At 37.3% G+C, this 17,788-nt stretch overlaps 1 protein-coding gene across 3 annotated transcripts in view; it reads left to right on the forward strand.

The window, feature by feature from the left end:
• The window catches only part of pknox2 (pbx/knotted 1 homeobox 2), a 108,352-nt gene that overhangs the window by 82,687 nt on the left and 7,877 nt on the right, over positions 1 to 17,788 (forward strand). For all 3 annotated transcript variants that reach the window (XM_086098941.1, XM_086098942.1, XM_086098943.1), the window contains exons 5-8: positions 11,234 to 11,405; positions 14,622 to 14,807; positions 14,925 to 15,060; positions 17,308 to 17,405. In XM_086098941.1, coding sequence (XP_085955067.1) covers positions 11,234 to 11,405; positions 14,622 to 14,807; positions 14,925 to 15,060; positions 17,308 to 17,405 — 592 coding nt within the window. The remainder of the gene's footprint in view (positions 1 to 11,233; positions 11,406 to 14,621; positions 14,808 to 14,924; positions 15,061 to 17,307; positions 17,406 to 17,788) is intronic.

A 17,788-nucleotide genomic window follows, 5' to 3' on the forward strand; every position in this document is an offset into this window, starting at 1 on the left:
CGTTTAAGGTGAAGGGTCTGGGATTTATAATAGGTTTCAGGTTAACAGGTTTAAAAAAATATAAATAAAAAAAGACAGCGATGATGATGATATGTTGACTTGAGAAGGCTGCCAAAAGAATAACACAGAGCTCTCAAAAAACAAAAACATTATTACACCGGTGTAAAGATCATGGCTTTGGCTGACCGTGAGTTTCAGGATCGGTTTTAAGGTTATTTTACAAGTCTTTATGTGTCTTAATGGTCTGGGGCCCATTATATCGATCTGATTTCCTTTTATCATGTCAAAGCTTGGAGGTCCTAGGACGCTCGCCTCTGGAATAGCCTGCCAGAGGCCATTAGGAATGTAGAGACTGTTGAATTGATGCTTTAAAAATGGAGGCCCAGACCATGTCTCCGGTTTGTGAGCGCAGAGCTCTACCGGTGAGCTAACATTCTGCTCACCGCAGACACAGCTTTTGACTTTATTTGAACAGCTAATCTACTTTTTTCTTTAAAAAAAGATGTTTAAATATATATGGCAATAATAACATGCACACACAAACCCCACCCTTTTTTCCCTACGCTCCGCGTGATCAACTTGCGAGCAATCCCTGGTTTACCAGTTGCGGCAATAACACTCTGACTCCCATTTGACCCACAGTAACAAGCGGATATTTTCTTGAATTTATCAAAAAAAGAAAGAAAAAAAAGACGGACAGGATGTAAAAAATTGACATGTTCGGGCAAAAGAAGATGTTTGGTCACTGGTTTGGTATTATATTCCTGGTGAGTATTTATTGCATATTTAATTTTCAGTTAAATAGTTGTGTCCCGTTTTTTTATTTTGAATATCTGTTTATCCTATAGGCAACTAGCAAGCCAGCTGTCTTGTCTGAGCCTGTTATTGCTATTGCTATTAAAACATGGAACCTACCAAAAGAAAGATTAGTCTCTTCTTTCATCAGGGGAGAAAAAGTATATTTCTGTTTTCGTGTGCAGCAATTAGCATTAGAATATAGCTAGGTTTCATCATTATTAACAAACCTGTTGAAAACACTGGGAAAAAGAGCTTGTTGCAACATGGCCCTGGCTGATCTCAAACTCTGCTGCCACCTGCTGACCATTTTTTGTAATAACTAGCATTGCTTTAAGTGACCTCTTCATGTCAGAAGCTGTATCAAATCCTTCTGTATACTGTAGCATAAACAATATAACAAAATGTATAAATAGTTTTTGGGAGTGAAGGACAAAGTATTAAAAACGTATTTATAAATGTTTGGGTTTGAATGAGTTAGTATTTGCTGGACGATGTTTTCCTTAACTCGTTACTTGCACTGGTTATCCTTTTAATTTTGCATTAAGTCAGAATTCAAGGGTTTTTAAAGCTCTTGTAAATTCCATTATTAAACATTTGTATGAGATGTCACTATTTGATCATCCTTGCATTTGACATTTGTGCAGTCCGGTGGTGTACAAGTTTCTTGTGATTGTCTGCATCTGAGCTGCACCAAAAAAGTATTTTTATCTACTGTATATGTGTTGATGCAAGGCGTAAAACAGGCTTTGCTATGCCTCTTCTTTTCAGCAGGTCATTGTGTGCTGGTGTCCAGCTGCTGCTGACTAAAATTAACTATGACAGCTTAATTGCTTTTATTAGTAGACTCTTTAGATACAAACACATTCCTATATGCGTTGTCTCCCTCTTTGGCTTCTTACAAGAGAAATAGCCTACAATTGTGAAGATAAGCGGTTCAGATAATGGATGGTGGATGTTTTATTTTTTTTTCACAACATGCACAATTTAGCAATCTGTTATATCTTTTTTTTCTGGCATAATAGTTGCCTCCAGCGAACATAAAAGAACATGTTTTGCACTTCACAGCTGCCACAAAATGCCCTCTGGCAGGGCTGTGAGGGTATGTTTATATATAGTACACTGTGTATGTAATTTTTACTATGTATAGGAAGAATAAGTGTTTCTCTATTTGTCATCATAGTTTGTCTTGATTCACCGAACAACTATTGCCCTGTGTATGCTTTAAAACTGTCATTGTAAGTATAAGTCATAATTGTTGGGCAGTTTATGCTGAAAACCAGCTAGTGTTGGGATGTGCTTTAGATGCTGACGGTGGCTTAAGGTCTGAAAGCAACAAAACCAAGACCAGTCAAGAAAATGAGACGGGCAGACTAATTTGCTCCCAAAAACGTATAAATACGTTCTATTTTAAATATTACCAGTGTCCCAAAAACATATTTATACATATGTATATGGTTTTTTTAAATGTTTTTTTTATGCTAGAGCATACAGAAGGCTTTTATGCAGGCTCTGAACTGAAGAGAACGCTTAAAGCAATGGTAGTTCTTCCTAAAAAGGTATAAACACGTTCTATTTTAAATATTATCAGTGTCCACAAAGACGTATTTATACGTTTATTGTAGCAATGGTAGTTGTTACAAAAACGGCCAGCAGGTGGCAGCAGAGTATATGAGATCAACCAGGGTCACGTTGCAAAAAGCTGTTTTCCCCACAGTTTTAAACAGATTTGTGAATAATGATGAAACTTAGCTATATTCTAATGCTAATTTCCTGATGAAAGAAGAGACTCTATTCTTCCTTTTAGTAGGTTCCATGTTTTTAAAGCAATATAACACAATATTCTGTAGCCCTTGCAATATTAGTCAAAATCCAATAAAATAGCCGTGAGCGAAGGGGGGTGGTTCAGTGAAAATGGCTGGGAGTGAATGAGTTAATCAGAAAAACAGAAATACATGGGTTTATTCAGAATGTGCCTGATTGTCCCTTTTCAGTGTTTGTGTGTGCATCATATGCTTTTGTGTGCCAGCCCCTCACACACAATCTTACACAGGAATTATTTCAAGTGCCTACAATAGTTACCTGTAGGGAGCAATCACAGCAGGAACAAACTACCACAAACTGGGTTTTTAATATGTGAGGATATAGCAGGCTTGATTAGGCTGGAAACATTTGGGAGCAAGAGAGTGAGAGACCTCCAACTTCCCCACTCTGCAGATTCCCCACTGTCACATAAACACATACCATGAAATCCTACTGTCCCTCTCGCTGGACCCTCTTGGCAGCCTTGAATACGTTGTTTTGAGTTCAACCTGCTTTCATGCATTCTTGCAGTTCAGACGTCCTGGGGGGGGGGCGCAAGGGTGAGGGTGCGATTGTTGGAACGCGGTCATCAGTTGCCGGAAACAACGCTGAAGTGTGAAACCCGGAAGTCGGAAGTCCATGGCATCTACCCCATTGATTGATTGATTGATTGATTGATTGATTGATTGATTCAACATTAGCACATAAAGAAATTACAAATTAAAATGACAAGTCAGTCTCGGCAATTTTTTAACTAATAACAGTGGGGACAATTTTGAGACAAAATTATGTTAAGTAAAATTTTTATGCTGATTGAAACAAAAATTGGAATGCTGATTCCAAAATTGCAGTAACTTTGTTCTAGCATGTCAAGTTTTTCTCCACAGCTTAAGCAAAGTTCAACTGAATAGCTGTAGAAAGACTGTAGTAAGAAGAGCTGACTATTATTAGACTCGACTACAGCTCCGTGGCAACCTGTTTGAGCCGTCACAATAAAGACGGTGAGAGGTGTGTGCACCTCCCAATAGGTCAGTGTTATCAATATCTTCAAATAGCTAGCATACAGTAGTAGGAATTATGAGGTAGTAGCCATATACTTTGTATATATATTTTAATAGTGTTATATAAACATTGCAGTCGTGTCTTTGTCAGACCTAATTCAGCAAAAAAATGTCTTCCCCATTGTAATATGGACTGATATCACTTTGACCGGGAAATGTGAAATTCTTGCGCACCAAAGCAGTCTGTATACAGCTATAAAGTGACTGCATCCATACATTACAGAGCCGTGAAATGACGAATGACCCCCCACGCCCCCACCCCAATCCTCAGACAGCCTTACAGAAACATACCATGTTAGAATTGGGTCAGAAGATTATAAGGGAGCTGACTGACCCGAAGTGCATAAAGATTTATAGCACCTTCTTCCATTTTGCCCTTACCATAGGTTTACCATATGCTATTTGAGCTGCCACATTCCTTTCCTTCATGTTTAAGTCATCTTATACCCTACTGACCTCTGATTCTCTGTTTTCGGCTTTTCCTTGGTGACCCAGCACAGTGCAGCGCCAGAGGGTGGAAGATCGTGCTGACTCCACTCGCTGGCTGTCCTGTAAATCGCTGTTTTATGGCCCTTGTAATGATCCCCTAGCCAGCAATCTTCACTCTGTCGCAGTGCAGATAGAACCTGCTGCTTATGGCTGCCGACATGATGGGGGGTTGAAGGGCTCAGGATGGTTGGGAAAGGTATTGTAGGAGACTGGCAAACGCACATTGCATGAGGATGGCCATCCAGTGATGCACACAGTGCAGTTCTATTCTCGTTAATGAAAATGCTTGCTTTTTCATACTCCATCTACATTAATTGTGACTTGTGTAAAGGTCATTGAAATTGTTGAGGTTTTGTTTTTAAGTCATTCAATCCAGGCCATTTTCAGTGAAGCAACCCCCTTTGCTCTCGGCTGTTTTACTGGATTTTAACTGATTTTGCAAGGCCAACAGAATATTGTGTTCTATTGCTATAAAAACATGGGACCTACCAAAAGAAATATTAGTCATCAGGAAAGTTAAGTATATTTCCATCTGTTTCAGTTTTGCAGCAATTAGCATTAGAATATAGCTTATTTTCTTCATTATTCACAAATCTGTTGAAAACACTGGGGAAAACAGCTTTTTGCAAAATGGCCCTGGTTGATCTCTTATACTCTGCTGCCACCTGCTGGCCGTTTTTTGTAACTACCATTGCTTTAAGTGACCTCTTTAGGCAGCATCAAAGACTTATGCTGTAGCATAATAATAATAAAACATTAAAAAACGTATACGTGCGTTTTTGGGACCATGGCAAAATTTAAGATAGAACGTGGTTGTATGTTTTGGATAGGAAATGAGTTAACTGGCTCCAAGGTTGTATGGTTGTATATCATTATAATGCTCAACTTTGCGCTCATGTACACCCAAGCTCGAATGCAGGGCTATAAGGTGTGGCAACTTGGGCTCAACCCATTGAACACTGATATCAGTAACATTACGTTTTAATGAAAATGAAAGATGGCAAATGGTGGGAGAGAGGTGAAAAAGAATTCAAGGATCACCACCAAGGATATATTGGTGAATGTGGCCTGTACCGCCCAACAGGCGTCCACGGTCGTGGACCAGGGAAGACACAACTTCTCCACAAATAGCACTCGGCCTTTGCAAATGGTCATCTGGACAATGTTGAATATTTTTGGTCTTATATTTTATGATCAGATGAAACAAATGAAATTTTATAGCCACAGTGATGTAACCTTTATTTGGCGATGAAAAGGGGGAAGCCTTCAACCCGAAAAACACCATCCACACCAGTAAAAACCCTGCCACAGTTTGACTTTAGCCCCTAGCTAGCTGGTAAACGAGCACCATGGGAACTAGCTAGGCGGGTAGCTAGCTAGAACCTGGGGCTAAACCCAAACTTTTTACTTTCTGGACCTGGATTTGCCACCTTTGATCCCCACTGTCAAACATGGTCATAGGAACCTAATACTTTGTGGGTGTTTTTCAGCCCCTGGACCAGGGTCCGTAATCACAGTAAACAGCACCATGAAGAAAAAGAGAGATACTCGAGATTTCCCAAAACAACTTAGGGCAGTCTGTGGTGAAATTTGGTCTTGGGCACCAGTAGACAGTTTTGCATGACAAAATCCCAAAAAACAAAGCAAAAGTGGTTAAGAAATGGTTCTCAGACAAAAATATTAACGTTTTGCAGTGACCCAGACAGTCCAGACTTGAATTCAGTTGAAAATCTGTGGAGGGAACTGAAGATCAGGGTGATGACAAGAAAACCTTCCAACTTGAAAGAGATGGAGCTCGTCGCTAAAGAGGAATGGGCAACAATATCATAATATCAGGCTGTAATCGCCAATAAAGGCTTTTCTATTGACTTTTGAGAAGGGTATGAATAATTTTGGACATGCCGATTTTTGTTCTGATGTATATAAAAGTGGGGGTGGGGAACTGTTGAACCATCATCCAATTTTCATTTTCTTTATTTGACCAAATGCGTTTAAGACATAACATTAATAAGTTATCAATAAACTTACTTGTCACAGGCAACACCAACTGGCAAATAATCTTCTAATTCACACAAAATTATTCAACCAAATTCCCCACTGCAGTAATAGGACGTCATTTAAATGAGAAAATATCGCAAGGAGCAACAATAAAATAACCAAACCTTGGCTGATGCCTCAGAAGATGAATTGTAAACTCAATAGGATCTTCAAAGTTGAGGCTGTTTTCATCTGTTGAGAGGTCAAATTTCAAAAACATTGAAAGGATTTGTATCTTGGATGATGGCCTTGTCTGCTATTGGAATTGCCTTTTCAGTGACATTGTAGCAGTTCCTAAAAAATTGGGGTCTTTATATTATTCCTAAGGTACTGGTTGCTATGGACATTAGAAAGATGCAAAACTAGGGATTTCAACCTGGCAACATTAAAATTGCTGAACTTTGTAAAGTTTAGATGTACATCCATGTATTAGATAGCATTTTAAAGGGAACTAAGTGTAGAATTTGAATATAAGAATATCTAAATTTTGAGTTTTTGACACATGAGGACCCTTTTGCCAGAGCCTGTCACTGGGTCGGGGTTGAGGACAGGTGTTTGGATTCTCTTACTCTTGCTTAAGTACACTGCTTAAGCACCCTTCAAAAAGCACTATGCGCACAAATGAATTAAAAAAGACATATGCTTTTTTTCTTTTTTTACAGCTTAATATAGTGTCCAGGTGTCTTAACTTTCTTAGACGTTACCCAAAAAACAACCCCTACAGTGCCAGCCGATTTCGAGCATTTTCACTCATCTTTTAAGGCAAACAGAATATTGTGTGCTATGACTCCATAAATATAGTACCATATGAAAGATTGGATTTCATTCTTTCATTAGAAAAATAATGTTTCTACCTTATTCTGTTCTTTCGTAATCACCATTTAAAAATAGGTAAGTTGAGTGACAGCAAGCAAAAATTGAAAAATTAAAGGAGAATACAAGCGTTTTGTGAAAAGGTACAACAGTGACTTTGACACAAATATTTTTTGTTTAGCGACGCTCTGTCAATTAGATTTAATGTGACAAACGCTTTGATCATGCACGTCATCCTTGAAAGCATTCTATTTCCTAAGATCCGCCATGTTTTCATGTAATTTGATACATAGGAGCCCATTGAAAAGAGATACAATGCTGCCATCTGCTGGACATAGTTAGTGGGTGTTTTGGGATTTTCCAACCCCATTCACAAATCAGCGCTGCACAAGAGGTTGCACTGCCCATTGAGAAAAAAACAAAAACGTTGTTGACGTCAATTGACATTATTGGCAGTATACAGTGGGCGTGTCCTTAAGGTCAATTGACTTTTTGGCGGTAAAAGAGTTTAAATATCTTATTCACAATGTGCTTTTGTCAAAAATGCCCTGTGGCTCACAATTCTATGTATTTATTTATTTATTTTTGGCCTCGCTGAAAAGTAGCTTTTGTTTGTCGGTGTGGTCCAGCCTTATGCACATGAACAACTCAGTTTTGAGTGTGACAGTGTGGCTTACTTAGTGACTTTGTTGTCATTTAACAAGTGCTCAGACCCCTCTTTAAAAAATAAAATAAAAGAGACAAATCTAGTAACCTGCTCTGTGATTGTTAGAGACTTTTATTGACTCACCCCAGTAGCATTCTGAGCTAAAGATATTCCCTCCTTTTAACGCAATTGTGATTGCGCGAAACCGCCCCTGATTCTGCCAACTGCCACTTGTCAATTAAGCATGCATGTGTATGTGTCGCATGCAGAGGACACATTGCCAAACAAAAATACTGCCCATCGTCACAGTTTGGCAAAATTCTGAAAGACTTGCTCACACTCATATTTTGGGAAATAGGCAGCTCATAAAATATCGACTTGGATGCGTGAATTCACACTTCATTGGTAATCTGTTTTATATGTCCTCTTTAAGATTCGGCTCAGAAAGGCTTCTATTATTTGCCACATACTGCACATTTCACTGGCCATTTGGAACGCTCTTTTTGCCAGTGTTTTCAACAGATTTGTGAATAATGATGAAACTTAGCTATATTCTAATGCTAATTCCTGCAAAACAGAAACAGATAGAAATACACTTTTTTTTCCTGATGAAAGACGAGACTCTAATCTTTCTTTTGCTAGGTTCCATGTTTTTATAGCAATAGAACACAATATTCTGTGGGACTTTCAAAATCAGTCAAAATCCAGTAAAACAGCCGGGAGCTAAGGGGGTTGCTTCAGTAAAAATGGCTGGGAGTGAATGAATTAAATAAAACAGTGAATAAAATATGAATTACTGTAAATTCCCGTGAGTAACATGCACCATTTTTTTGCAAAAAAAAAGAGTATTATTCACAGGATTTTACAGTAATTGCAATTATTCAATTGAAAACGCAAAAGCTGTTTGGTTGGACCTAAAATCGGACACTATTAGGTCAACATTAAATCACATTGTTACAGGTAGTACATGACTTTATGGAATGATACTGCACATTTTGGACCATTTGCTGAACCTGTGTTGAGGTGTCTGTTGGCTGTGGTATTCCAGTCAAAATCATAAAAGTTTTTTTTAATATGTGGATCAACTGCAGTTGTGCTTGCTATGTTTACCTCTTAATTATTGGCTTTGACATACACACACATGCAGCCAGTGGCAGACTGGCCATCGGGAATTTCGGGAGTTTCCCCGAATAGCCGACCCATTTTCAGGCCGGACGTTATTTGACTTGGGTTCAAGTGTGTAAAGAGGAAGTACCATGTTAGCTACCTAAATGTTGTTGACTTAACAGCGGTTGACAACTGACGTGTGTGAACTGCGAAGTTTTGCAACCCATGTTATCAATGTTTGGTCCCTTTTTGGCCATTTTAACTTTATGTTCTAATATTTCTTCAAATAAACACTGATTGTGATCTTGTAAGCACATTCAGTTGTAATTCTGATTTTTTTTAACAAATGTAATGTAAATACAATGTACAAATTGAGGTAAGTGGAATGGTAAGCTAAATAAGTTTTAAAACTTAATTTAAAAAAAATTGTGAACGGAACAAATGCAATGTAAATACAATATAAAAAAGTCAAGGTAAGAGGAATGGTAAACTATATAAGGGTTAAAACTTCATTTAAAAAATTGTGAACTACACTGGGCTGGTCTGAGCTATGAAATGCCAGTAATCCTCTGACATTCTTGACAATATTAGAAATGCAAAATTTTGCAAACAGTTTGCTCTGGAAATGGATTTCTATAAATTGGCGGCACTGCTATGGTCTTTTCTTTTCTTTTTTCACTTTATTTTTTATTTTTATTTTTTTATACATATTTATTTGCATTTATGAAGATCTTTTGTCATGGGGAACATTGAGGTGTCAAAGTTATTTTTAATGCATGGAAATTTTGAAATCATCATACTGTGTTTACTCACTCTACTGCAACAATCTTACTTTTTAAAGGGGGTGTAGTCATGTTGAGCACGGTGGAGAGCACCAGAACAGTTTTTTTTGTGTGTGTGTGTTGAGCTCATCCTTAGTTCCTGTGTAATACCAGGCTCATTTGTTTCCACCCCTCCCTCAAGTAGACATTAAACAGACAAGACAGAGGCTCTTACTGTGCATGTAAGCGTCCTGCTTACTATGCTGGCCACGTCTGGCTGAAGGAGTGACATTAAATTGGGATCAGGCAGATTAGAGTGTAATATAGTGGACTATTAGAGGATGCAAATGAGAGTCACAGGTTAGTCTGAAGATGGGCCTACCATGCAAGTGGGGATCTCTGCAAGACGACAGTGTGCTCCGAATTAATATGCAATACATATGTTTTAGGTTAGATAAACCAAAAAAGTTACTTTTCAGGAAACCCCCAAAACGGCGTTTGTTCAACTAGTAACATTGCATCGTCAAAGAGAAAAAGCCATTTTCAACACTTTAGACTGGTCAATAATTCATAAAAAATAACTCCCATGCGTGTGGACTGACCCAAAGCATAGATTTTTGAAAAAATAATAACTTTGCCAATTTGTGACTTATGAGGTTTGGGCCCGACGCATCAATCTCAGAACGGTTTTGTAATTAATTTCCCTAATTGTATAGGCAATTAATAATTAATTAATTATAAATAAATTGATTAATGATTATTTTGTCAATAAATTCATAAATTAGATTTTTTTTTAAACACATTAATTTCCATGCCTTCATTCGAAAACAGGACAATATTTTAAATTGGCAATGCACAAAATACACAAACAAATCAATTGATTCAGTTATTGGTTTGGTTCATAACATGGCGGAAAATTGGCAAAAATTTTGACCATCGTGTTCCAAAATTAAAGCAAGTGTTTTATTTAAATGCAACACAAAAAAATCATCATGATTTCATGGGACTACAGAAATCAAAGAATATTTATTGTTGAAGCTGAAGTTCTGAGGATTTGGACAATTTGAAATCAATCAATCAATTAAATTAATAATTGAGCAGTTGCTGATTAATCGAGTAATCATTCCACCTCTAACATGTTAAATTGACTGCTTTTTATATAGCACTTTATCTACACCATATCAACATCTCTCTCTCTCTCTCTCTCTCTCTCTCTCTCTCTCTCTCTCTCTCTCTCTCTCTCTCTCTCTCTCTCTCTCTCTCTCTCTCTCTCTCTCTCTCTCTCTCTCTCTCTGTCTCTGTAATTAAAAAAGTATTTGGGGGAAAACCACATCATTACTACTCCTAAATGTATCTGTATTTGTCATTTGCCGATCCCAATATCCCAATTATGTACAGTAATAACCAGAGATGGCAAATCCAGGTCCAGAAAGTAAAAACCCTGCCACAGGTTGGCTTTAGCCCCTCGTGCTAGCTAGCTAGCTCCCAAGCAGGTAAACAAGCACCCGCGGAGCTAGCCTGAATTTGCCACCCCTGGTAATAACATATTGTGAATCAGTTTAACTATTTGGTGGCCCTCTCTCTTTGTTTCTTTCTTTCTTTCTTTCTTTTTTCTTTCTTTCTTTCTCTCTTTCTTTCTTTCTCTCCTTCTTTCTTTCTTTCTTTATGTGTTTGTTTCTTTCTTTCATTCTCTCATTCTTTCTTTCTTTCTTTCTCCATAGACATCCGTTGTTCCCCCTGCTGGCATTGTTGTTTGAGAAATGTGAGCAGGCTACACAGGGATCTGAGTGCATCACATCCGCCAGCTTTGATGTCGACATTGAAAACTTTGTTCACCAGCAGGAGCGGGATCATAAGCCTTTCTTCAGTGAAGATCCAGAGTTAGACAACTTGGTGAGTTCACTGGTTTCACAAATAACTCATCGTGATTGCCGCCTATGTTGACCGTATATATATTGCTACAGCGACCGTAGCAATATATGCAAATACATGTTTTTGTTTGAAGACCCTCGTTTAAAATAGTGAGTAGGACTGTGTGGAGTTTGCATATTCTCCTTTTGTTTGCATCCACCCACAGTCGCAACTTAAATATTCTATCTATTTTCTGAGTTAGAACAACATATAAAACATATCAGCATACCACAAACCTGGGATAGGCTCCAGCAAGCCTGCAACCCTAGTGAGGATAAGCAGTTCGGAGCATTAGTGAATTAATGTTGGATGGTGTCTTCATTAAAGACCACCAAACAAGTACCTCAGGTGAAATAATTTTAGCGAGTGTTAAAGAATTACGATATCTCAATAGTGTGTACATTTTTGTAAGTAAATTTTTGTAAATATTTTATTGTAGCTGTTCATGGGACAACACTGAAGAAATGACCATCCATCCATTTTCTTTGCTCTTCCGTGGCCGGGTTCCGGGGCATCTTTTTGCAGGGAAGCCCAGATTTCCCTACCCCCAGCCACTTTGTCTAGGAGAATCCCGATACGTTCGGTATATTTTTTCATATTTCTGAAGCACCCCCTCGAGGACTCTCCAAAGGACACGGTTAAATGCCTTCTCCAAGTGTACATAGCACATGTAGACTGGTTGGGCAAACTCCCATGTACCCATGAGGACCCCACAAGGGCATAGAGTAGGGGTGGGACTATACAGGTAACTCATGATTTGATACTGTGATGATATATGGCCCACATTAACGACAATATCACGATTAAGGATGTTTGATACCTCTTTTTTTTTAAGACCGATATCATACTCAAATCTTAAGTACTCACCAATACTAAGTACCGATACTATTTGTACTTATGATACATAAAACTCCCCCAAAAATCCTCAATCAAAATATGTGGGGGTACAACTTATTTTTAAAGAATACAGTGAAGTGCAAAGAGTTAAATTCAGTACTATAGTGCTTCAAGTAATTTCGTAATATCTACCATGTTAAGAATTCCACAAGCTGTTTAGTGTGTGATGTTTAATTATATCTTGTTTTGAAATCCATGCTTTTAATTTGGAAGGCTGCTCTTTATTTCCCTCTCCTGTTTCACTTTCTCTGTTAGCCATTCATCTCATAGCAGTACAATAGAACAGAATATTCTGTGGACCTTGCAAAATCAGTTAAAATCCAGTAAACCAGTCAGGAGTGAAGGGGGTTGCTTCAGTGAAAATGGCTGGGAGTGAATGAGTTAAGCTTCTACAAATTTCTCAGTGAAGACAATTTTCTAAATTGTAATGATAATTTGACTCTTGTGGTTGAATTGTTGTGAATTCCAAGGTTTTTATCTACCTTGAAACAAAGACAGATACAAAACTTAACACTATTATGTTTGGGACAGCAGGCCGATGAGGGCTGAACAGTCAATTAAGCCTGCATCTGTGTGTTTTATGAGGCACAGGGTACAGGCATCCCTCCCAGGGGCCATTCACTTTTTCTCCTGGTGGTAATGTCACATTGGAACTGACTGGTTGCGATGGAAACAGAAGTTACTGGTCCTGTTATCACTGCGTCTAATTAGATGAATTTTCTCCTCCTCAGTTAAGCACGTTTCTGTCCATTATGTTGACCTTAAGTGTCGATTTTGAAGGAGTTTATTGTAGTGTGTCTGACAGAGTGAAGAACACCAATGTCATTGATGCTTAGACAACTGCTGATGAGAAGAAAAAAATATTATGTGGTGATTGAGAACAGAAGCATCGGATATCCAATAGTGGTTAAAAACACACTCATTTATATCTCAAAAGGATGCATCTTTCCAAAAGATTTTTTTTTTTCATGGGTGTGAATGTTTTATTGTTATGTGTACCCTGTGTAGGCGACCATTTTTTTTTATCGTAATTAATCGCACAACTTCAATACTTTACTAGTGATTAATCACAAATTTTATATATGTTCTAGATGTACAATAAAATATATTAAAGTTTTCATACTCTTGTTAACATAAAAGTGGGTAAAACATGTAAACAAAAAGAAATATGGCTGCATCTTTCAGTCACTGATACAGTAATTTTATAATAATTCATAAAATTTAGTTAAAATTAAAAAGATGTACTGTAGATAAAAAAATGAGTGTAATATTGATTTGTGTTGGGGTCATTTTTCTGCCTTTAGATGGCATAATTGCATTTGTAAGACGTTGGTGACAGCTCAGTGCATTTTTCTTTTCATATTAAGATCTATCTAATCTTTAACATGAAGTAACTTGTGAAATTCTGCATATTTTTTAAATTGTAAAATATAATTTGACCCCAGTCTCCACAAATGTATGCATTATTATGAAATGTATTACTGCTAAATTTTGACATGGACGTGTCTGCTGCGTTGTGACTGGAATTCCCCCAGTACAGGCTTTCCAAGTAAGGGGTGGTCATTAATCGCGCGTTAAAAAAATTAGCGGCGTTAAAGGAACTTTAAATTAACTCAAAATTAATGCACTCATTTTGACACCCTGTGATTGATTAGGGACCAGTTTAGGAGCAACGAAAATGGATCTATGGATGACTTAACATTTTTGTTGTTTTCAATTCATATATAATATTTGTAATATTTTGTTTTACTTTGTTAGTGTTGATTGGACAAAGATCAGATTTTGATTTTAATTTTAACACTGGCCCTTGACTTGCATCATCAAAATTGTGTTTTGTATTTTGTGCTTTTTGAATACAAAACAGATTCCTTTTACTGATGATATTCATTTAACACTATTTTGTAGCCATTTATTTGACATTTAACTCAAAATGTTACACTCTGGTCGAGCTGCTAGCATTTTTTTCAATGCATTGCTCATAGATGCCATAGATATCAAATTTAAACACATAAAATACTCCAACTATTTAAAACTAAAGCTAATTACAACTTTTCCATGCTCCTCCTATTTGTTATGTGTTATGACTGCTGTGTGTAAAATACATTGACAGCAGTATCCTTATTTTCACATCTTGAGATTCAGGCCAAGACATTGTTTCTATAAGTAGTGTACACAATTTTGAACATTGCATTAACAGGCTGCAATACTGGATATAAAACCCTAAAGTGGGCATTCTAGGAGTGTGTCAAGTTTACCAAAATTGCAGTTGGATTGTGAATCATGTGCTTTTGTTAACTTCAGATAGTTAAAGCTATTCAAGTGTTGCGGATCCACTTACTGGAGCTCGAGAAGGTCAATGAACTCTGTAAGGATTTCTGCAACCGATACATCACCTGCCTCAAAACCAAGATGCACAGTGACAACCTTCTCCGTAACGACCTGGGGGCACCCTATTCTCCTACGCACACCAGTCTCAGCATGCAGCAGGTCAGTTTTACAGTTTGGTCAACTTCTCCATAGATACACCATGTCACTATTTACATTACCACTGCTAGTTTGAGTTATTTTTGTCTTCAAAGTATTGTGTTTCTGTATGATCCCCAGGAACTAAATCAGACCTCCTCTCCATCCATGACCTCTGTGTCCAACCCTGTCAACCCTCCAGGGATTGTGGCACCCAGTGGGGGTTTGCAACAGGGCACAGTTTCTATGACAAACATAAACTCTCAAGTGGTATCAGGTAAGAATTTGCACATACACCTTTACCGCATTCTACGGACGTATTATTAGGCACAATATCAACGGGTCTATTTTAAAATATCTTCATACATAAGGTGCACCAGGTTAGGTAAATTATCTTGGTGAAGCACTGTGTTAAGTAAAAACTTCTAACTCATTCAAACCCCAAAACGTATAAATATGTTTTTAATACTTTGTCCTTCACTTCCCAAAACGTTTTTATACGTATTTATTTTTATTTTTATGCTAGAGCATACAGAAGGTTTTGATACAGCTTCTGACATGAAGAGGTAATTTAAAGCAATGATAGTTATTACAAAAAACGGCCAGCAGGTGGCTTTTTGACTGAAGTAACCACCTTCGCTGTTTTACCGGATTTTGACTGATTTTGCAAGGTCCACACAATATTCTGTTCTATTGCTATAAAAACATGGAACCTACCAAAAGACTAGAGTCTCATCTTTTATCAGAAAAAAAGATATTTGCATCTCTTTCCGATTTGCAGCAATTCGCATTAGAATATAGCTAAGTTTCATCATTATTCACATTCCATTATTCGCATCAGGGGCTAAAGCCAAACTGTGGCAGAGTTTTTACTTTTTGGACCTGGATTTGCCACATCTTGTTACGGTGTGGTCACAGAGCGACGTGGTGTCTGTCGGCGTGTGAAGTGGAGGACCCAAAATGCAGGGAGGCAGGAGAACCACAGTGAGAGTGCGGGCGAGACTGGCGTGCTTTATTTTACAGAAAACACTAACCAGGGTACTGGTTAATGCTAACTAAACAACAAACTGAAAAGATACAAAATCAAAATGACAGACAGAACTCCGAACATGGAACCTACCAAAAGGTGTATGTGTTTCCATTTTGCAGCAATTAGCATTAGAATATAGCTAAGTTTCGTCATTATTCACAAACCTGTGCAAAACATTAGATAAAAGAGCTTGTTGCAACATGGCCCTGGCTGATCTCTTATACTTTGCTGCCACCTCCTGGCCGTTTTTTGTAATAACTACCATTGTTTTAAACCACCTCTTCATGTCAAAAGTTGCATCAAAGCCTTCTGTATGCTCTTGCATAAAAAAAAACTAGAGCTGTCAAATTAATATTTTTTTTAATCAGATTAATCACATCTTAGAATTTTGATTAATCATGATTAATCGCTTAATTAAAAATCAACTTTTTTGCCCACCAAATTTAAACAGCACCTGTTTTGTGTTGATTCTTTCGACATAAAATGTTATGAGGACGTCTTTAACATGTTTTGATCCACTGCACACGCTCATCCTACTCTTTTTCTAATCAGTTAATTACTTGCATAATTTAAAATGGAAAATAAAATGACCCCAATAGTTTGACATGAACAAATATTCTGAATGTCATAGGGAAACATTTATGAAATGCTTTACTTTAATTCATGTAGTTATGTTTATTGCTCAAACACAACCTGTGCTACATTTAACATCCGCTGTCAGCTAAAGGATCATCTGCACTCAAAATTAATAGTGTGATTAATCTGTGTTAATACATGATTAATGCAAGATTTTTTGTGATTAATTAATTAGTTAACACTTAAACTTTGACAGCCCTTAAAAAAACATGAACAATTTATCTATACGCTTTTGGGAGTGAAGGACAAAGTATTAGTATAAAAAACGTATTTACACGTTTTTGGGGTTTGAATTAGTTAAATTGCCGATCATTTCTGAATGTTACTTTTACACTTTATCATTACTTTTCCATGTGATTGTCCAAGTTTATTTTACAAAATTCAGATTATAAACGGCAATTAAAGATAGATACGAATAATAACTAGGTGGCATAAATTAATAGTTTATACTGTAGGTTCAATCACATCAAATGGTTCGTGTTCACACATTGTTAGGTTTCCGTACATGAGGTTTAGTAGCAGTAGTAATTATCCTTCACAGGGTGCATGGCTGACAGACCCTTATAATGTCAAGCGTGTCGAGTGAAATGTTAATCCTGCCCCCTGGAAATCTCTTTTAACCTCAAATAAATCAATGTGTCAGCTTTTGATCGCGAGACATTGAAGAGCTAGAGCAGACTGTGGTGTTTTGATCTAGGCTAATTAGCCCAGCAGCAAAATCTCTCTCTTTTTTTCCGCAACTTAATTCAGCAGTTATTGGTTGTCAGGCTTTTATTTACTTTTGTATACTGCTGTATACTAAAAATCCATGAGTTGTGTCAGTCTGCTTACTCTAATGACAGTAATTTCTCATTTCAGGTGGAACCCTGTATCAACCAGTTGCCATGGTGACCTCACAAGGACAAGTATTAACGCAGGCACTGCCACCGGGAACCCTTCACATCCAGAACTCACAGGTAAAGCATTACAAATGTTGGTTCTTATGCGCAACACACATTTATCCCCTGATTCGCACTTTCTCAATGCAATGCTGGTATACAGATGAAAACAAAACATTTGATGAATGATAGGAAATGCAAGTCGAACAGAGAGACTTTCTAAGATACAGTCGAACCCTGCATTCACGCACCACTCATATCCGCAGATGTTTTTATTTTATTTTTCTCGATATTTGAAATTATTATCGTTGGGGTTACATTTTTCTCAAAGTCCTAAATCTAATGCAAATGCAAATTTGCATTTAAGGATTAAGTAAGGATTGAAACTTCTTGTTAAAATGTCAAACTACTGATTAATTAAATAACAATTAGATTTTAAATATGATAAAAAGGGGCAATTA

Source organism: Leptonotus elevatus, chromosome 16 (genome assembly GCF_054856555.1).
Source record: "Leptonotus elevatus isolate MCC_2025b chromosome 16, RoL_Lele_1.0, whole genome shotgun sequence".
In the NCBI taxonomy this organism is placed as follows: domain Eukaryota; kingdom Metazoa; phylum Chordata; class Actinopteri; order Syngnathiformes; family Syngnathidae; genus Leptonotus; species Leptonotus elevatus.